Source organism: Diplotaxodon limnothrissa, linkage group LG5 (assembly GCF_057381915.1).
Source record: "Diplotaxodon limnothrissa isolate DT_005_m linkage group LG5, D_limnothrissa_male_GT1.1, whole genome shotgun sequence".
Lineage (NCBI taxonomy): Eukaryota > Metazoa > Chordata > Actinopteri > Cichliformes > Cichlidae > Diplotaxodon > Diplotaxodon limnothrissa.
Window position 1 is genome coordinate 16514201 of NC_140600.1, and position 21346 is coordinate 16535546.

Consider the following 21346-nt stretch of genomic DNA (forward strand, 5'->3'; position numbering starts at 1 on the left):
CTTACAAGTGGAATAACAATCTGGTGCAAGTAATTCTTTTAGTCACATGGATTAAAGCATGGATCAATACCACAAAAGACAAACATATGGTCTACAGAGAGAAAAAATTCAGCTGACTGCATTTAAATTGTTAAAGTTTTGCCAGGTTAGTTGCTTGTTCAGCAAAACCATGAAGTAATACATGTTCTTCCAGATCAGCTACTATTACACAGAGTGTCTTACAGGGTGACGATGTCTGCATTGGCAGCCTGGACAGCGATGCTTAAAGGATCATGGCCCTGTTCATCCACCTCTGTTTGTGATGCTCCTCTTTTCAGGAACAGACACACCTGGCTGTACAAACAAAGATGGGAAGACAAAAAAAATTTCTTTACCCTACAGGGTCCCAGTTTTGCTCACTGGTTGACCACATGCTATAAGGCTAAAGTGTAGCAGCCTGGGTCCCAGTCTCACTTGTGGGCATTTGCTGCGCCCCATTCCCTCGTTTCCTGTCTGATTCTTATATAAGACATCACCAAAGGCTCTGAATGGTATCATAAAGTGGATATCCCCATTATGATCATGTCAAGCACATCATGTTAGGAATATCTCCACCTATTTGCTGTTCAAAACATCTGTTTATTAAGGGTAACCAATGACAAGAAGCTTGGCTTAAAAGAAGAGAAGCTATAACAGCTTGTTTCAGGCAGTACAATAAAGAAGGATTGTTTTTAATGCCACCCTAGCAGAGTCAAAAAATAAAATATGGTCCACAATAGCAATAGTGACATGGCAGATTTTGTGGAATGCACACATGATGACTTACTGATGTGGTATTCACTGATGCCTTTTAGTTTATCTCTGTGCTCCATACTTTAGTCTGAACGTATAGCTCCAGTTTAAGCAGTTTCAAATGTGAATACTTCAAATACTTTAAAGCAATGAGTTACTCGTGATGGCAAGTATCACGTGGGATTATACTGCATACCAGAGGAAGACTTTTGTGTGCGTTTTTTTTTTTTTAACAGTGACACTTCCTGTAGTTTTTCCTGGTTAAAACAACATAGAGTGTCAAAGAATAATATGATTATCAAAACTGGTTAGGCAGTTTTGTTATAGGGAAAGATTACTTCATGCATTCCTTAACATTCAAAACAAAAGGTATTCACTGCTGTTGGTACATTAATATTAGGTGTACCAACAATGGTTTACACATTCGCCTGGCAAGAGAAAAGGTGGTTCAATTCTAGCTGGAGACATAAATCCCCTTTGGGACTACGTCTGGCGCAAAACTCAAACACAGGGAGCCACCTGCTGTGGTAACCACTTTGTGGGAAGGGAGCAGCTGAAAGTAGCTTTTACCTAATAATTTCCACATTTCATGACATTATACACAGGCTAGAACACAATGATTATCAGACACAGCTTATTACTTCCATGTCTCTCTTACCCAGTGTGCCCCAGGTCGGTTGCATGGTGCAGTGGGCCTCTGCCTCTCATGTCCCTCTGGTTCACATCGGCCCCATTCTGTAGCAAGAACTCACAAGCTATCAAGGAGCCCTAACAAAGAGACAGATGGAGAATTTCAAGTCTACAGTGTTCATAATGGCAGACGATGCATTTACGTGGAGAGTCTTTCTTGTTTTTAATCGTTTATGACTGCAGATGTTTTTTTAATGTAGACAGTCCAGATAAAAAAGATTTTCTTTATCCCAACAGAGAAATTATTGTGTTACAGCAGCAGGATAAAAAATTACAATAAAAGCACAATCTATAATAAATACACAACATAGTAAAAGTGCCACTGCCGCATAGTGAGGGTCTTATATTGTGAGATAGAAAGTTTGCACTATATACACACCCAACAGTGATAAAAAAAACAAAAAAACAACACAAATAAAAAAGTGAAATAAAAATGAGGTTAATTTAAAGAAGGTTTTTTTTTTTTTTTTAAAGAGTGTAATGGAGCAGTATAAATTGCATTAATAAATAATATGGATATTTTAAACTCAAGAAACACCTTCAAGAAGGTATAATGCAGAAATATGTGTGCAGTATCTTGTGCCTGACAAACATGTTCACCTGTCAAGAAGAGTTATTCTACAGTTTCACTGAGAACGGTAGGAATGATTGCCTGAAAAGGCACATATGAAGGGGTTGAATAAGTCTGAGGGAGAAGGAGCTGTGCTGCCTCTGTAGTGTGGAGGAGAGCTGATGACTCAAATGCCCTCCAGATTCTGGCCAATGATGTGAATTAACTCTCCACCCATGATGTTAATGGGCCTAATTACAATTTTTTTTCCCTCCGGAAGTCAAACACCATTTCTTTTGTCTTGCTAACATTGAGAAGGAGGAGGTGATTTCCAACTACTGCAGTGTCAGAAAGCTTCTGCATGTGGCATGTTTCACTGTTGTACTAGAAACCTGCGGTGAACAAAGTAAACAGGAATGGAGACAGGACTGTCCCCTGTGATGCCTGAGTATTACAAACCACCACACCAGCTGTGCAAACTGAAGCCACTCTGACAGAACAGTAGAAGTGGTGACACCCATTCTGAGCAGCTTCTCACTTAGAAGTGGTTGGATGGTATTAAAGATGTGGAGGGAAAAAAAACAAATCCCCCAAACCCCACAATTCTCTCATAATGCCAATAGTACCATCCATACTATCCAGGTGGGAGAGACATGCAGCAGCATGTAGATATCCACCCTCAACAGAAACTGGCTTAAAAGGGTGGAGAGCATGTGTCACCTGCAAGCAAAGTCGGCAAGAAACAGTTTCTCCAGCACCTTCATGACATTTGACATCAAGGGCACTGGTCTGAAGTCACTTAACAATTAAACAGATAAACTTAATTTAATAAATGAAATTATTCATTTACATCCACATCACTTTATCCAAACCAAAACACCCACACATGTTTATTACAGAGCGTCTCACCCCTATCACAGCCTGAATGAGTGGCGTTTTTCCCTCCTCTTCCTCGCAAGCGGCGTGTACGTCAGCACCGTGTGCCAAAGCCTCCGCCATGAGCGGCAAGTTGTGGAGTCGGGAGGATCGGTATAGGAGCGCGCCAGGGTGGAGTTCTCTTGGGTCTTCAGGGTCTGAGGATACTTCCTGTTCAATTTCCACCTCACCACTGGAGGACTCCTCTGACTCCTCTTCTGTGTGTGAATAATTTAACATGAGAATGAGCGACAATATAAGTACATGTAACACGATTTAATTTAAATTGTAGCTACTTACACTGGTGGCACAGAGCCCACAAGCACACGTACCTTCCTCTGTTACACTGTCCACCACTGAGCCAAAGGCCAGGACGTCTGTGCTCCCGTCAGTACTTCCTCCCAGGCCGCTGTCGCTACTGAGACCTGCAGGGCCAAGCATTGCCAAGCCACGGACACGTTAATCATTACTTGGCACAAACTGCATTACATAAAGACACGTTATCGGTTGGATTGCTCAGGAAATCACAAATATGTGGAAAACTGCTATAAGAACTTTAGTTTCTGAGTTATTTTGTTTCACTGTGGAGCCTTTACCTAAAATCTTCTCTAAAGTCTACAATAACAATGCACTGTATCAACACATTGTGTAGTGGACTTACTGCGAGGACCAGAGCCAGTGTCAAAGTAGGAAAATAATGAGTCCAACTCATCTGGACAGAACAGCGAGTCCCGGCGAAACTTTGCTGCAGCTGCTGCAGGAGAATAAAAGATCAGAACAAGAGCTCAGTCTGGGCTTCACAGTGTGTTTGGTTTTATCACCACATCACAAGTCCCCACACTGACCTGCTGAGAGGTTTGCCGGCGAGGCGCTGCCAGGTTCATATCGGTGATATTTCCTACGAGCCTTGTTGGGTGCCCGAACAGAGCTGTTGTGTCGCTGGCATTTCTTCACTGTCCAAGGGCGGGACTTCCTTTCACCTTGCACGAGCGCTTCGCTGCCACTCATCTTCTTCAGGAAGCGTTTCTCCACGTATTTAGATTTGATCCAGGCCTCTTTCTCCTGTCTGGAGGTAAATGATCATAAGAAAGAAGGTAAAAGGTATCTTTAGAGTCTTGGAAAAATTACTCTGCTGGATAGAAACTGACCTTGAACTGGAGGGGCCTGGTTTTTTTGCTCCGAGTTCTTCACAGGATCCCTCATAAATCTGGTTGATCACAGTATTCCCCAATTCACACATCAGCTAAATATAAGATGAGAGAACAAACATGAGAGAGACAACACGGAAAGTGAACATTTTTTTAAAAGGGCTAATTAAAATTGCATTAGCAATGAACTAAAGGAATAAGACGTGTAACTCTGCTGGGAGGAAAAAGCATGGCAGAGGGAAGATGAGCTGTAGGCAAAGCGTTAAGAAGGCGCACCTTAAGTAATTCTGGCTCCCACGAGTCTAACGTCAGTGAACGCACTTTAGAGAAATGGACCCCTAAACTCCTGAAAGAAACAAGAAAAAGAGACTTTAAAAAGAGTTTTTATCCAACTGGAAGAACTTAGCACAATCTTACTTTTGCTACTTTTATTTAAACTGCTTGGGGCGGCAGATGTCTGAAGCTATGCTCATAAGACCCTGGAGTAAAAACAGTATTGTCTTATTACTTAAAATATACACAAACGCGACAAATCCAGTATGAAAAACCATAGATTTGTGCTTTTTTTCTTATTAGTATTACATATACATTTATTTAATTTTAATTCTAGTGCAGCCAGCCTTTTTATGGATACAGTTTTGACTGATAAGGCTACAGTGGGGCAAAAAAGTATTTAGTCAGCCACCGATTGTGCAAGTTCCCCCACTTAAAATGATGACAGAGGTCAGTAATTTGCACCAGAGGTACACTTCAACTGTGAGAGACAGAATGTGGAAAAAAAAAAAAAAATCCATGAATCCACATGGTAGGATTTGTAAAGAATTTATTCGTAAATTAGGGTGGAAAATAAGTATTTGGTCACCTCAAACAAGGAAAATCTCTGACTCTCACAGACCTGTAACGCCTTCTGTAAGAAGCTTTTCTGTCCCCCACTCGTTACCTGTATGAATGGCACCTGTTTGAACTCATCATCTGTATAAAAGACACCTGTCCACAGCCTCAAACAGTCAGACTCCAAACGCCGCCATGGCCAAGACCAAAGAGCTTTCGAAGGACACCAGGAAAAGTATTGTAGACCTGCACCAGACTGGGAAGAGTGAATCTACAATAGGCAAGCAGCTTGGTGTGAAAAAAATCAACTGTGGGAGCAATCATCAGAAAATGGAAGACATACAAGACCACTGATAATCTCCCTCGATCTGGGGCTCCACGCAAGATCTCATCCCGTGGGGTCAAAATGATCATGAGAACGGTGAGCAAAGATCCCAGAACCACACGGGGGGACCTGGTGAATGACCTGCAGACAGCTGGGACCAAAGTAACAAAGGTCACCATCAGTAACACACTACAACGGCAGGGAATCAAATCCCGCAGTGCCAGACGTGTTCCGCTGCTGAAGCCGGTGCATGTCCAGGCCCGTCTGAAGTTTGCCAGAGAGCACATGGATGATACAGCAGAGGATTGGGAGAATGTCATGTGGTCAGATGAAACCAAAGTAGAACTTTTTGGTATAAACTCAACTCGTCGTGTTTGGAGGAAGAAGAATACTGAGTTGCATCCCAAGAACACCATACCTACTGTGAAGCATGGGGGTGGAAACATCATGCTATGGGGCTGTTTTTCTGCCAAGGGGACAGGACGACTGATCCGTGTTAAGGACAGAATGAATGGGGCCATGTATCGTGAGATTTTGAGCCAAAACCTCCTTCCATCAGTGAGAACTTTGAAGATGAAACGAGGCTGGGTCTTCCAACATGATCCAAAACACACCGCCCGGGCAACAAAGGAGTGGCTCCGTAAGAAGCATTTGAAAGTCCTGGAGTGGCCTAGCCAGTCTCCAGACCTCAACCCCATAGAAAATCTGTGGCGGGAGTTGAAAGTCCGTGTTGCTCGGTGACAGCCCCAAAACATCACTGCTCTCGAGAAGATCTGCATGGAGGAATGGGCCAAAATACCAGCTACTGTGTGTGCAAACCTGGTAAAGACCTATAGTAAACGTTTGACCTCTGTTATTGCCAACAAAGGTTATGTTACAAAGTATTGAGTTGTATTTTTGTTATTGACCAAATACTTATTTTCCACCCTGATTTACGAATAAATTCTTTACAAATCCTACCATGTGGATTCATGGATTTTTTTTTCACATTCTGTCTCTCACAGTTGAAGTGTACCTCTGGTGCAAATTACTGACCTCTGTCATCATTTTAGGTGGGGAAACTTGCACAATCGGTGGCTGACTAAATACTTTTTTGCCCCACTGTACATGATGGAAAGTTTGACATATCAAAAAAGAACTGATACACTTGTGTGGACGTGAATGTAACGGGATGCTTGAATGCGGAAGATTAAACAGGCATGTGTTAAAAACAAGCAGAAGCAGGGCAAATGTCAGTCACATGTGACGTGTTGTTCTCTTCTCTGGAAAGGAACATCTTTTTTTTGTAAATAGCCTTACTAAACTAGGACAGTTTCATTTTAAGGTTGGGCAATCAAGAAAAACTCACCAGAGAAAACAAACTGACAAAGCAGGTTTAAAGTCCAGTTTGTTCACTGCAGGCATTCAGTTTGATTTGACCACGTATGCACGTGGTATGATTGTCACCCATGCTCAAAACCGTTCTCCAACGCTTCCTCAATAACAAGTTAAGTAATCAAATAAATATGTGAGCAGACGTGTGTCACCACTTCTACAATGTAGTCACAAACTAGAAAAAAGTTATGAATGTAATGCTCTGTATAAGGTTATTGAGGGCTGTGTGAGTGCAACCTAGCAGGGGAATGAGGATGGGGTCAATCATTTAGATTGTGTTAGTATACTTCTGAGCTCCTAATTTCTTTTTAGACCTTCATTATATGTTTGAATTTCTGTTTACTTATAGCCTTAGTCTCATCTATGTTCTTTGTCATGCTGTCTGTGTATTCAGTTTGTTTGCTTGCGTGAGCTCCCCTTTGTGGCTTCACCTGTTGGAAGTCAGCCAAAATAAATGGCTCACTTCTTGTTAATTTTGACTGCCTCCTACATCATGTATTTCGGTGTCTTTAAAAGATTTACAGTCCACAGGGTCTGTGTGATTGTTGCACAATAACTGCAGCCCTTAGTGTACAGTCACCTGTGGATCCCTGAGCACTCAATGCAGAGCAGCACTCCCAGGTTGATAGAAGCCCAGCAGGGAGCCGTTTGGCCACAGTCACTGCACAGCTCATTGCCTGGCAGGCTCTGCACCCGCTGGAGGAGGCTTTCTCCTCCTCCCCGAACTCCCTTATCAGCCCTCTCTCCTCTCTCTCTGGGTTCACTGGCAGAGTCAATGCTGCTGGTGGAGGGTGAGGCAGTCCGGTCCAATCGCTGTGAAGATGGAGTTACAAGTTAGCGATGGAGACTTGATCAAATCTAAGGAAAAATAAAGGCTTGCATTACAGGATTGTGTAAGTGTTATTGTATTGGGTTATGTGTTTGTTTTCACCTCGATGTAATAGTTGTCGGTGATGTCCTTGTAAGCAGAAGCGATGCTTGCCTGGACAGCCTGGATCCATGCCTGCCTCAGCTTCTCAGACTCAGCCTGCAGCATGCAGCTCCTAAAGGTTTATAGAAACTAGTTATAAACATCTTTATCTGTTTAATATTTTAGCTTAAGTCTGTTGCAATCTGAAAAAAAATAAAGTTGAGCTTATTCTGGAGTGAAATACACACACTTACTTAGTGGGTGAAACCACCTCAAAGCAGAACCGCCTCTCATTATCTTCACATGGTTTGACTGAGCACAACCTCAAATCCTCAACAACCACTGTCAAAGAATCCTGCCATTGAAAAAGGGGAGTGCCAGAAAAACAAAGCTTAGTGACAGGATCGACAGGAAAGACAAGACACTGGTTGACCTGCTATTATACAAATGGTGGCAAATAGAATTCAGAACTCTAAACTGTGTAGGTTAGCTAGAGTGGTGACAAAATCCTAGCATAAGGACCCCAAAACGGTAGATTTACATTTACAAAATTAGAGTGTACCTTGAGTTTCTTTTGGTAGACCAGCTGGCTGTTTTGTATAGAAAACCACCGCCTGGAGGGGGTTGAAGGTATGAAATCAGATTGTTAGAGTGACAGAGATAGGCTGACTCAAATGCTGAAGTCTACTTTCAGTACTGAACCAATGGAATGAAATCGACTAACTTAGTAGAGCTCAACAAAGCACATTCCTTCTTCAGTTATTCTACATAGAAATCTGAGAGCTCACAGGCAATAAAGTTAGAAAGATGAGCTTTTTACCCCCATCTTGTCACATTAGTGTATTTTCCATATGAACAGGTTATGGCTGATTTGTAAGCTAACCTCGATTCTATTTTGTTATATATCGTAACTTTCCATTTTACCTATTCCAGGTCTTGAATGCATTGCTGGCCCTCTTAAAGAGGTAGCCCTCCATAACCACACCATTGGGTGCATCCACATTGAATTCCAGCTTAGGGTCATCATAGGAAAAATCCTGTGAAGAGAACATATGAAGTAATTATTTGTGTGAAACAATGAGCGTAAAGTCCACAACAAATGTCTGCATAACCTTATCGCGGGCTCATACAATAGCCGTGCCTCCTCAATAATCAGTGTCCTCTCTACAACACGATTAGTTTACATTTAAAGATTGTGTCAGGATTTCTCGACCATTCAGCTAAACCTTTTGTACCTATTTGTATATCTAAGATTAGCCAAGAAGGGTCTCTAAAGTCAGATGCCACCTGTTCAGCGAAGTGAAGAACAAAAGCACACAGATTGTGAAATGAGAGCCGAGGCTCAGGTTTGCTTATCTTAGGTGACACTTTGATCTGAGGGAGTACTAAACATATGGCAGACTAGTAGGCACACATACTTTCTACTCAGGGAAACCCTGTAATTTTCCACTTTCCTTTAGCTTTGTTAAAAGCATAAAAGCCTTTTCACTGATTCCTTGCCACAAAGTCACCTCCCATTCACTGAAACGAACGGATTCAGACATAAGATAAGTAGGTGAACTGCCATGTGACACGGAGGTACTATAATAACACAAAATTCTTCAGCAACAATTCTTCCAAAACATGCAGGCCCTAGAAAGCAAAAACATGATGTGATGTGGTACAACAGCTTGGTTCTCCACCGGCCAAACACCTGGAGGTGTTTCCAAGTGATTCAAGAGCCACTTATGCGCAACATTTGCTGGAGAGCAGCAGGCTAGTTGTAGGCTCTCCAACTGGGCGTTTTTGCACCAACTTTACAGAATAAAAGACAGAAGAACATTTGGAGGAACACCCGTGTTGGCATTTCCCTTAACTCCAGTTTTCCCTCATGCAGCTAATTGTTGCATTTTAAACTTTTAAACCTGTTGTCTGTTCACCAATGGAAAAAGGAACACAGCGTACAAGAGTCGAACAGAAGCTCTCATCAAAACTTCAGGTTAAATAAATAAATAAAAGCTCACCAGCGTGTAGCTCAGCATGCCAAGTATCTTCATCTTTATCACATTGACATCCAGCAGCATTACGATGTCGACAGGAAAATAAAAGCTTAAATTCATAAATAAATGATGATAAAGGAGACAAATGTGCTCCTCATGCGAGTCCAGACACACACTGTCAAAGAGGAACAGCGACAGGCTCGTGCCGCTCCTCCGGCCGCGTGGACCCGGCGCGGGCGCACATTAGCATACAGCTGTCACCGTGTCCTCGCGCCCCGCGGGGATGACCCCTGCAGCGCCTGCTGAAGATCAAACGTTTCATTTTCCTGCTGCATGTGAGGCCCTAAACGTAGCCATACCTCATCCCCGCCCCACCCGCGATTTAAGGCTGCCCTTTCAGCGTCTTCTGTGGGAGTTAGTTTTCCATCTGTCTGCAGCTCTAAAACTTTTTCCTGCTTAATCAAGCTGACATTATTGCTCCCCAAACACCAGCCCGGAGCACCCTCTTCCCACCTTAAATCAGCCGGGACCGCGCAAGAATGCAGCGACTAGCCCAAAGGCGCTGGAGGCTGCATAGCGCCACTGAGCCAAACTGCCCTATTAAGTCACTGTGAACCCCGCAGCTGAATTCTACTGATACGCTTCAATTATAAGTTACACTAATTGATACAATTTAGTAATGAAAAACTTAAACACACATAAGCTTCTGCTGCTGGGGGCTTCCCATGATGCACTTGGTCACTCTGTCTTTTAACTACAGCATTTAATCATTAGCAATTCTTAAACTCTGACTCTCCAGTAGTTTGCCTTTTGTGCTGCCTCCCTCTGTGCTCTTCTCTTTCCTCTCACACCCAACCAGTCCCTGCTCCTGTGGTTCCATCAGTGGTTTCTTCCTGCTAAAAGGGAGCTTTTCCTTCCCAAGGTCGCCAAGTACTTGCTCATGGGGAATGTGTGATTGTTCTTTCTAATATTTTAGGGTTTTTACCTTACAGTATAATCTGAATTGAATCACTGATAAGTTATTGCAGTGCAAGCTCAGTTTTATTATTACATTCACAGTAGTTTAGTGATTCTGCAGCAATTGCGGCACCCAGCATGACTTAGGAGGACACTGAGCCCATGGGCCTGTGCTGGTCAGACTTTGTATGTTACTCCACGTGTCTCTTTGAAGACTAAAAAGAGCTCATTCATCAGCTTTTGCATTTAGTTTTAAATCATAAAACAACAGGAAATGTGCTGAGGATAATGGGTAATGCAAGAATGTAGCGCACAAGTAGCCCAAAGACTCATCGAGCTGCATAATGGCACTGAGTCAAACAGTGGGCCCAAAACATAGCAGTGAGGCTGTATGAGACATGTTGAACCAGTTCCATATGTATATGTATATTACAAATACAAGTATTTGCATATAGTGAATTCCAGGTAAAGCCCTTTAATAAGGCACCCACTGAAGTGGAATGGCACCTGTCTAACAACAATTCCTACAAAGAAGTTTTTACTTTTTTTTTTTAAAGGTGCCAAGCCTGAGCAGTCGCTATACAAACTGAAGATGTGCAATAACAATAACAACACAGCTCTTTTCCCCCCTAAAAGCACCTTTTGTTTGGAAGCACTGCAGCTGTCACAAGTCACAAGTGTTACGAGTCAAAAGGAAGCCCTTAATTCTAACACACAGAATAATGCGTAGCTTTATACAAATATTTATGCCCCCTCCTGTCTTACAACCTTCAATTAGCCAGGACTGTTCAAGAATGCAGTGCACAAGTAGCTTAAAGGAACAGGAGGCTGCATAACAAAAGAGACCCTGAACATGCAATTTTGGCAACATACCAGTAAGGCTGTGTAAGACATGTTGAAACATTTCCATACATTTGGAGGTAAACTGCATGTGATAATTTGCATATAGTGAATAACATTCCAGGCAATTGTCTTCATGTTAAGTAATAACACATCACACCACAGACACGCAACGCACACTGAGCTGAAACAACACCTGTCTAACGCAGCTCCATATTACAAATACAAGTATTTGCATATAGTGAATTCCAGGTAAAGCCCTTTAATAAGGCACCCACTGAAGTGGAACGGCACCTGTCTAACAACAATTCCTACAAAGAAGTTTTTACTTTTTTTTTAAAGGTGCCAAGCCTGAGCAGTCGCTATACAAACTGAAGATGTGCAATAACAATAACAACACAGCTCTTTTCCCCCCTAAAAGCACCTTTTGTTTGGAAGCACTGCAGCTGTCACAAGTCACAAGTGTTACGAGTCAAAAGGAAGCCCTTAATTCTAACACACAGAATAATGCGTACCAGTAAGGCTGTGTAAGACATGTTGAAACATTTCCATACATTTGGAGGTAAACTGCATGTGATAATTTGCATATAGTGAATAACATTCCAGGCAATTGTCTTCATGTTAAGTAATAACACATCACACCACAGACACGCAACGCACACTGAGCTGAAACAACACCTGTGTAACGCAGCTCCTACAGAAAAGTACTGCTTTTACAGGTGCCCAGCCTGAGCAGTCACTAGATAAACGAAGTCTGAAGATATGTTTTTTTTAACTGCCTTTTCTGTCAGGAAGGTCGTGAGCCTGTTTGGGACCATCAACCACAGGGACACCTCGGCAGTTGTCACCAGTCAGCAGAAAATTATTACGAAAAAATACCTCATCCTAATACGCTGCAAGCAAACATGTGTTACAAATGGATATAGTTTGGGCAATTTATTGATAAAGGCGGTTAAGGAAATGTTTAGTAAACACCCTAGTTTTTTTCTGGTGTTTTTGCGTTTGCTTGATTTAAAAATGTTGTACAGTTAAAAGTGGTGACAATGAAGGAGGAGAGAGTTGAGGCCCTGGTTCCCCAGGGAGCCACAATGATGTTCTGCACACACACAAAAAAGAGCTGCTGTGAAAGAAAGGCACGAGGGAGCGTGTGATCTGTGCAGGAGGACGGGCTGAGATGGGGAGGGAGCCGCCGGGGCAATCAAAGGAAGCGCGAGGTAATGAAGAAGAACCCACTGTGTAAGTATGCAATGGCTAAAATGGTCTCTCACTCATCACCTGATTACTGTTTCTGCTTCATCCTAATGCCAACAATGCCCCTTTCACATAACCCCACACTAATATATTTATCTGTGCTCATCCCTTATTAACTTCTCTGCAAATAAAGCAGGCAGGCTTAACTACTTCCATGAATTGGTCTTATTTTTACCCTGAGTGCTGAAGTTACTGTTAATAAAGAATGCATTGCATCTATAATTCACAGCTTCTGCCGTCTCATAGCGCCCCTTCCCACACTACTACATTTGCATATGGAAGGAATATCAGAAACAACAGACGTCAGTGTTCAGTGGGGAAAAATAAATTGAAATGGCTCGTGGCAGTGTTTTCTCTTTAAATTCTTGATGCAGTGATGCTTTTTCTGTCTTCGTGTAACTACAGGTTTTTTTCTTGATAAAAGCACTTCCTGAGAAAGACCAGACATCTGATTTGAAAGAGCTTTGAGTTTTTCCCTCTTTGAGAGAGACGGCCTCCGTCATCTGTCTCGCCCTGTTGTCTGGATCTTTCACTTTTTTTCTCTCTTCATCTTTTTCCATTGCTTGCCTTCACATTCAAGACCCGGCTGTGCATCTTAATGCCATCTGTTGACTTTGGCTGTAAGCTGGCAGTTGTAACTTTAGGTTTTCTGACCTGTCAGAATGAGGATTGGTTCTGCAAAGACACCAAAAAGGCAGAGCTGGCTCCAAAAAACAGTGCTGGCACTGTGTTGGTGATAGACAGATGTTTGATCATCAGATCATCACCACTTCGCTTTGATATTTTTACACACAGACTGTAATGATTTATTTAACAATTGAATATAATAATCTGTGTTGTTTTGGTGACTTATTTTAGAGTCTTACACTCTTATAAAAACTGTTTAAGAGGAAGTCTGTGCTAGAAATTTCAAGAAGGGCACACCCAACCAGTCCCTGCTCCTGTGGTTCCATCAGTGGTTTCTTCCTGCTAAAAGGGAGCTTTTCCTTCCCAAGGTCGCCAAGTACTTGCTCATGGGGAATGTGTGATTGTTCTTTCTAATATTTTAGGGTTTTTACCTTACAGTATAATCTGAATTGAATCACTGATAAGTTATTGCAGTGCAAGCTCAGTTTTATTATTACATTCACAGTAGTTTAGTGATTCTGCAGCAATTGCGGCACCCAGCATGACTTAGGAGGACACTGAGCCCATGGGCCTGTGCTGGTCAGACTTTGTATGTTACTCCACGTGTCTCTTTGAAGACTAAAAAGAGCTCATTCATCAGCTTTTGCATTTAGTTTTAAATCATAAAACAACAGGAAATGTGCTGAGGATAATGGGTAATGCAAGAATGTAGCGCACAAGTAGCCCAAAGACTCATCGAGCTGCATAATGGCACTGAGTCAAACAGTGGGCCCAAAACATAGCAGTGAGGCTGTATGAGACATGTTGAACCAGTTCCATATGTATATGTATATTACAAATACAAGTATTTGCATATAGTGAATTCCAGGTAAAGCCCTTTAATAAGGCACCCACTGAAGTGGAATGGCACCTGTCTAACAACAATTCCTACAAAGAAGTTTTTACTTTTTTTTTTAAAGGTGCCAAGCCTGAGCAGTCGCTATACAAACTGAAGATGTGCAATAACAATAACAACACAGCTCTTTTCCCCCCTAAAAGCACCTTTTGTTTGGAAGCACTGCAGCTGTCACAAGTCACAAGTGTTACGAGTCAAAAGGAAGCCCTTAATTCTAACACACAGAATAATGCGTAGCTTTATACAAATATTTATGCCCCCTCCTGTCTTACAACCTTCAATTAGCCAGGACTGTTCAAGAATGCAGTGCACAAGTAGCTTAAAGGAACAGGAGGCTGCATAACAAAAGAGACCCTGAACATGCAATTTTGGCAACATACCAGTAAGGCTGTGTAAGACATGTTGAAACATTTCCATACATTTGGAGGTAAACTGCATGTGATAATTTGCATATAGTGAATAACATTCCAGGCAATTGTCTTCATGTTAAGTAATAACACATCACACCACAGACACGCAACGCACACTGAGCTGAAACAACACCTGTGTAACGCAGCTCCATATTACAAATACAAGTATTTGCATATAGTGAATAACATTCCAGGCAATTGTCTTCATGTTAAGTAATAACACATCACACCACAGACACGCAACGCACACTGAGCTGAAACAACACCTGTGTAGGGCACATCGGTGTGACACGCGTCAGCGCCTTCAGACAAATACTGACGTTAACGTCTCTCCCACGCAAACACAGTCTCGCTTTATGCTTACAAAAAGGCACACTGATTTATGCATCAGTCGAGCTGGTGAAACAACTACTACCACTGCTACACATACACAATGACTGGTAGACAAAGATCTTCTGGGGCAGGAAAATTTACAGGTTTTCAGGAAAGTGAGATTACTTTCATTTTATTTTTAATTTCCAGACAATGTGCCCTTGAGAGCTAGAGTACAAACTTCAAGGATCAGCTGAAAACCTATACCAGTCGACACAAGAAACCTGACACCTAGAGCCAAACAGGCCCGGTCAAAATACGGGCTAACAATTGCAAAGCAGGCCTGTGTTTCTTGAACCGTCCATTACTGCAATGTTCCACACATTTTTTTCTTTTAAAACCCAAATCAAAAAAAAAAATTAACATATATGTGGTTCATTTTAACCAGTAAGCCAAGGTTAAGGTACAGACGAGAGAAAAAAAACAAAAAACAAACTCACCTGCATCAGAGTCTGTGAGGAAGAGGCCAAGCAAGGACACAGCGAAGAGAGAGAGTGAGAGAGGGGGAAGAAATGCATTAGAGGAGGAACATGACTGCGTTAATTTCACCAGAACAAACTAAATAAGAATAAATATGTGCAACTGATGAGTGTCACAAGCGGGCGACATCAGAGAGCTCCTGAGAAATACACATAAAACAGCTGTTCTTGATCTACTACAGCATGTTACACGTGAAGCGTTATTTTTCTAAAACCATCAGAAATGAAGCCCAGTGGCACAATTCAATGCACGTTTTATGGATTAAAAAGGACGAGTTGCTGAAAGGTCATTAATCCATGCACAAAGCTGTTCGTCGAGTCTGGCAGGATGCCTTCCCTGGGCAACTAAATTGACCGGAGGGAAGGGCCTCTGGCAGAAAAACAGGCATGCTTTTGGCATTTCTTCTGGCAACAGATGGATGATTTTTTTTATGCATCTGTGCATGTGTGTGGCTACTGCGGGGGTGGGGATGGTTAAAGAGTTGCTTTTCTTCCAGCGGAGTGAGCCGTGCATGTTTAGGGGACTTGTTCTTACTGTAATCCTGAACGCAAAACGCAGAATGCCGTCTATCAGTGTCTCGCAAACCTTAGACAGTAAACAGGACAGTGGCATTTACTAAACAAACATAAATAGTTCAAGGCTTTGTTTTCCTCATGAAGGCATCTGTGGTCTCTGTAAGATCTGTTTCGCTTTGTTATTTTAATGCTGCCAGTTACATACCACTTTTCACTCCGGTGTTTTATTGAACTTCTACTGAATTAGGTGGTGACTGTCATGCTAAATGACAAAAAGAAATTCCTTTCAGCAACCTTTAAGGAAACATATCTAACATTCTGGTCAGCATAGACAATATCTGATGAGCACTTCAGATTTCACTATCAGTGCAAGTCCTCCTATGCTGCTACAGGAGAATCTGCACAGACCTGTGCAGTGGCTGCAAAAAGAGAAGCTGGAAATAGTCGTGAAAAGGCTAAGCTTTAGTATTTATGAAAATACAGATGATGTAGAGTCTCCACGCATTCTGTTTATTTTGTATTCTGATCTATTAGCATCATTACGAATGATCTCTCTCCAGTAGTTTGTTTCTTGTCTCATCACCCTCAAGCGGTCTCGGTGGATGGCTGCTTGTCCCTGAGTCGGTGTATCTAACATCCCTGTGCTGGTGTTGCTCCTATTTCATCATAATGATGCTGGTCCAGGGAAAAGTAAGCATAAGAAGTGGACGGTAAGGTTGCCCTAGTTTTCCTTGGAAGAAAACGACACAGGGATGAACTGTTATGGCAATGTGGGCTCAAAGATAAGAGCTGTGATGGTGTCTCACTCTCTGCTGGATGAGGGCGTGTTTGTGCTCCAGCTCCCTCTTCTCCACAGCCGAGTCAATGACCAGCTGATCTAGCTGCATAGAAGACAAGATCACATATGCAGCAGGAGCAGTGAGTGAAAAATAAAATATGTTTGTAAAATTAAAGGACAATGAAACTAGAAATCACATGGTATGGTTTCGTTATTATGTTTTAGGTTTGCTTGTTTTGTTTACCTGTGCAGCCAGTTTTTTCATATAGGGGTCAATCTCATCCAAGATGTTAAAGCCTTGTTGGAACAAAGTATACTGGGCTCGCATGAATGACAGCATCTGTAGCAGACAAAGGAAGTCAAATGACAAAGTTAAAACACACTGCACAGGTATACATATATGTTGTATATGTATAATTATGTGACGATACAGATGGATCCGAGTCACTCACTGCATCCAGGATTTCAAACTTCTTCTTGGCTTGAAGCACATTAATCTGCCAGAAACGAAGAGAAAAAGAAAATTCTACATTTTAGACGTACAGGAGAGATCTGAGAGCAGATCAAGAGTCTGTGCATGGGTTCAACAGAAGTTGACTCACAGTGCCACCTATTGGAAAACACTAGTAATAGCAAGTAGAGTCTATGTTCTGTGTGCCTCACCTGTAGCACATAGTCCAGGGCCAGGTGCCGAAAAGCTTTGCGGCTGAGGATGAGAGCCTGCGTCGCCTCCTCCGCCTCATGCACCTTGTTCCTGGGTGCCTGCGCGTTCTTCACCTGCGCCAGCTCCATGTCCTCACGCACTCGATCAAACTGCTTCTTGGTATCCTTGAACTTCCGTATATCCCTGGTACAAGCACCATGAAGCACAAAGGTAAGAATTCACAGATTTTTGGCCAAATCAGAAACGGTGAGATCGAAATTCTTAATTTCTGTTATTATTGGGAGATTTCTGCATGCGAGTACAAAAATGCACACTTAACACAACAATTAAGGGACTAGATAGAAATCTTAAAACATGAAGTTACTTATAAAAACAGACATCTAGTCTTCATATAGCTAGTGGTTTAACATCTTGTTCACTTGTCCTCACCTCTCTTAAGTGCTTAAATCTACTCAAATGTGATGTGATACTCACTCTTTAATGAAGGTGTGAAGCTGCTGTTTGATGGACCTCTGAGCCTGGTCAAACAAAATCTGCGAGCAGATGGAAGGAAGAGATATCATGTGAGATACAGTGCACAGCAGTTAAAGAGCAAGCAATGAATACAGCTGAAAATCTGTAGTTCTCCGATCTGGGCACAAGATGGCATTATGATCCCTTTCATGTGACTACTTTAACGGCTTCAGCCACAAGCAGAGAGGAGCTGAAGGAAATGAGAAAAGCGAGCACACACGTGAACACACTCAGCTACCGCCTCAGTAGATTTTTAGCAATATTTGAGCCCACATTTTACTTCCTGTTAAGTATGGGATTCCATTTCCTGACTGTCTCATGCTCTCTTTCCTCCACTTCTCATGCATTTTAACCAACTCTTCTCTCCACTATAGGAAGTGAGTTTGTTTCCATTTTTATATTCCAGCCACTGCTGTTGATATTATCCTAGACTATATTAAGGAAACCGTGTGCCTTGTTGATTTATCTTTGTGCAACACACGTGCACACAAGCTCACGCAGACGCAGAGACTTACAGTAATTGCTTTATAATCACGCGCATGCGGACAGTGTACACAACAATCACTTTTGGTATCCTATGGATTAAACTTTCTATAGCAATCCCTAGTTTGCAAGCATACACATTGAGGATTATGGGCTTAGTGTACATGTAAGCCTCCAACCACATGACATCTCTGCAGGGCCTGATAACACACGGCGGATGAGACTCCGATTTTTTGCTTGAGGTGGCTTGTCATTCTGCAAATGTAGAGCACGCTCAGTGTGGAAATTTGAAGTGGACAACGTCAAGCAATAGAATGATTTATTCCTTCATAAGCATGTGTGAACTTCCCGCAGAGCCTGTCTTTTAAGTATTGTGCAATGGATTCTTAAAATAAGGAGGAAAGACTTTGCAACTCCTCCCATGTCTCCTTTCACTGGAAACACTTCAATCAATGTTTAATTAGTGCAACAATAAATAGCCACAATTAAATGACTACATTATTTTAGTCAGCAGATAATGTATAAAAGTATTACGTTTGTTCTAAGAATGACGAGATATTTTGAGAATATTTACCTTAAACTCAGCTCAACTAACTAAACTGAAATCTAAACTGAAATTAATCTATTATCCTCTAGTTCCCCTCTGTGACTAATAAACAATTTAAAATAAATCATTAAGAAATTGTGAGGAAATAACCCATAATCCCAATAAAATGAAGTATAATCCTTTCACACCATGGATTCATGCTTAAGAAAGCTACTTTCACCTGCTCCCTTATTAACAAGAGGTCATCACTGCGGGGGCGCATGTTTGATTTGGCCGGATGTACGCCGAATGCCCTTTCTGAAGCAATCCCAAAGGGGATTTGTGTCTCCTGCCCTTGACAGAACCAGGGATTGTTTGGAGGTACTACCATGCATTCATCATTAAAATGCTGAAAATGGAAAACTACCTGAGAAAATTTTTAATAAATGATGTGTCATCAGACTGCACTGGCACAACGCTGAATTGTGTTGAGCAAAATAGTGACAGTCTCCAAAACGGGGTGTAAGAAATGAAACCCAAAACAATTTCTGTACATCTGATAGAAACTAATCCAAATGTTCCACTCAGGCCTGCACTTGATTATAATGCCTTGGGCTCCACCCAGCCCAACCTACATGATGTCAGCACTCAATTTCCTCATGCAATTCTCTTGAAATTCAGAGATCCTCCGTGTCTCCGTGCCCCATCAGCCATCCCTCTTGTACCTGGGATGGAAAGCCAAAGCTCTTTTTTGCTTGTGGCCAAATAAGAACAGTGATCATCAACAGAAATATATCACAGTATAGAAAATCGCACAATGCTGTCAACAGGTACTCAAATGACAATATTAAAAAAAAAAAGAAATCTGCTCAGTTTCACTTTTTTAAGCTTCCTAATCTGTTGCTGAGACTGATCCATGTTTGAATGTAAACACATTTGCTTATATAATTTACTGAGAGATCCGTTTTTCTTTTGAATGCCCTTGTTTATGCTCGACAGCTGAAAAGCCTTAGGAACAGGCACTGATTGGTTAAGTAAAGACACTAAGGCTGCTTTTTATTAGGCTAACACATCTCCTTGATTCTCTTTCTCATATCTCTTCCTCACATCATCCTCATCATGATGGATGTGTAAGAGAGATGGCTGTTGGTCCTCTTCTCATATTTCAGGGAACTGAAGCTTCTCCATGAGGGTGACGGCACAGCAAACCGTGGGACTATGTTAGTAGATAAGATGCAGGGAAGTGTAAGTTAGCAAAGAAATTTATCCTTTATTTTTTCCTTCCCTTGTTTATTCACAAAATCTGCTAAACAAACACTCTTTAGAAGGGTGAATGAAGGGAAAGCAAGAAAAAAGGCGTCACAGAGGATGCATTGAGATGGTGTGAAAGGGCAGTGGAAAAGAAACAGCGTTCATAAAATTGGTGCTCTATGTAATATAAGCAAGGACTGCAGACATTACATAACTTGTAATGGATAGAAAGGAAAAGAGTACACCGCGTCTATAAAAAAAAGAGGAAATTATTGGTCTGATGTGGCTAATGGATCCTATGTAATAAGCAGAGATTTGATTTGATTTGACTTTAAAAAGGTGAAGTTGGAGATCATAACAGAACCATGCAACTGAAGAAGATTTATCTAAGAGATAACTCACACTCTGTGGAATAAAAAACAGAAAGCTTCAGATCTGTTACATTTGTGTCTCTTTGTCACTTCCTTTTTTATTCTGTGTTTATTTTCTTCCCCCACTTCCCTTCATTGTCAATACTCTCCTTTGTTCCTAATTTTGTCATGCATGCGTGCATAATGCATAAACATGGACTTGAGTGAGCATCTCAGAATATTACACAGTCTTATATTGTCATGTCCTAATGATTACTGCTGATTACTTTAAAGTGCTGTAATATCTCTTTCTGCCTTGGGCTTTTTAAACCTGCATCATCATCTCAGCAGTGTGAGAAACCTTTCATAGAGTGAGAAATTTCGAGATCACACTTAGTCATGAGGAGAAATCACTCTGGAGTCATGTGGGGAAAACCTGTGAGCGTGTGAGTGTTTATGCATTAACCTGCAATACACATCTGGTCCAGCATGTGGTTTGAATCAGACACACACATGATCACTGGCCAGTGTGGACAGATTCAAAGTCATTGAGTGATTTCACAGTTGAAGTGTTGTGTGTGTGTAAGAGTTGTGCATGCCTGAAAGATGTTAATATGTCAGAAGACCTGGGCTGTACCTCAACCTCTCACCTGTGGCTACAACATACAGTATGTCTGTGCGCGTGTGTGCGCAGATGTGTCTTACCGTGTGGTAATTGACCATTTCTTGGAGGCTTTCGCCACACTTTTCAAGGCATTCCTGTGATGTAGAGTGCACAGTGTAAGCATGGATTTCCATATGAACGTCAAAATCTTTCTCACATAACAACTTATCTATACATGAGTACACATTACACAGGAAACAGAGACCAAATGCCTTCCTAAAAAACTATAAAGTCAGTTTCAGGTCTATATGCTTGCAGGCATGTAAAGTTTTAGTGT

At 41.8% G+C, this 21346-nt stretch overlaps 1 protein-coding gene across 1 annotated transcript in view; it reads right to left on the reverse strand.

The window, feature by feature from the left end:
• The window catches only part of LOC146631866 (arf-GAP with coiled-coil, ANK repeat and PH domain-containing protein 3-like), a 56424-nt gene that overhangs the window by 1342 nt on the left and 33736 nt on the right, over nt 1-21346 (reverse strand). The window contains exons 4-23 of the mRNA XM_085353166.1: nt 21111-21164; nt 17757-17815; nt 17282-17465; nt 17071-17115; nt 16863-16958; nt 16647-16721; nt 15286-15297; nt 8439-8551; nt 8077-8128; nt 7769-7869; nt 7536-7647; nt 7185-7417; nt 4351-4420; nt 4075-4169; nt 3772-3992; nt 3588-3680; nt 3259-3351; nt 2921-3144; nt 1430-1539; nt 223-333 (exon numbers count right to left, since the gene is read on the reverse strand). Of these exons, the coding sequence (XP_085209292.1) occupies nt 223-333; nt 1430-1539; nt 2921-3144; nt 3259-3351; nt 3588-3680; nt 3772-3992; nt 4075-4169; nt 4351-4420; nt 7185-7417; nt 7536-7647; nt 7769-7869; nt 8077-8128; nt 8439-8551; nt 15286-15297; nt 16647-16721; nt 16863-16958; nt 17071-17115; nt 17282-17465; nt 17757-17815; nt 21111-21164 (2153 nt within the window). The remainder of the gene's footprint in view (nt 1-222; nt 334-1429; nt 1540-2920; nt 3145-3258; nt 3352-3587; nt 3681-3771; nt 3993-4074; nt 4170-4350; nt 4421-7184; nt 7418-7535; nt 7648-7768; nt 7870-8076; nt 8129-8438; nt 8552-15285; nt 15298-16646; nt 16722-16862; nt 16959-17070; nt 17116-17281; nt 17466-17756; nt 17816-21110; nt 21165-21346) is intronic.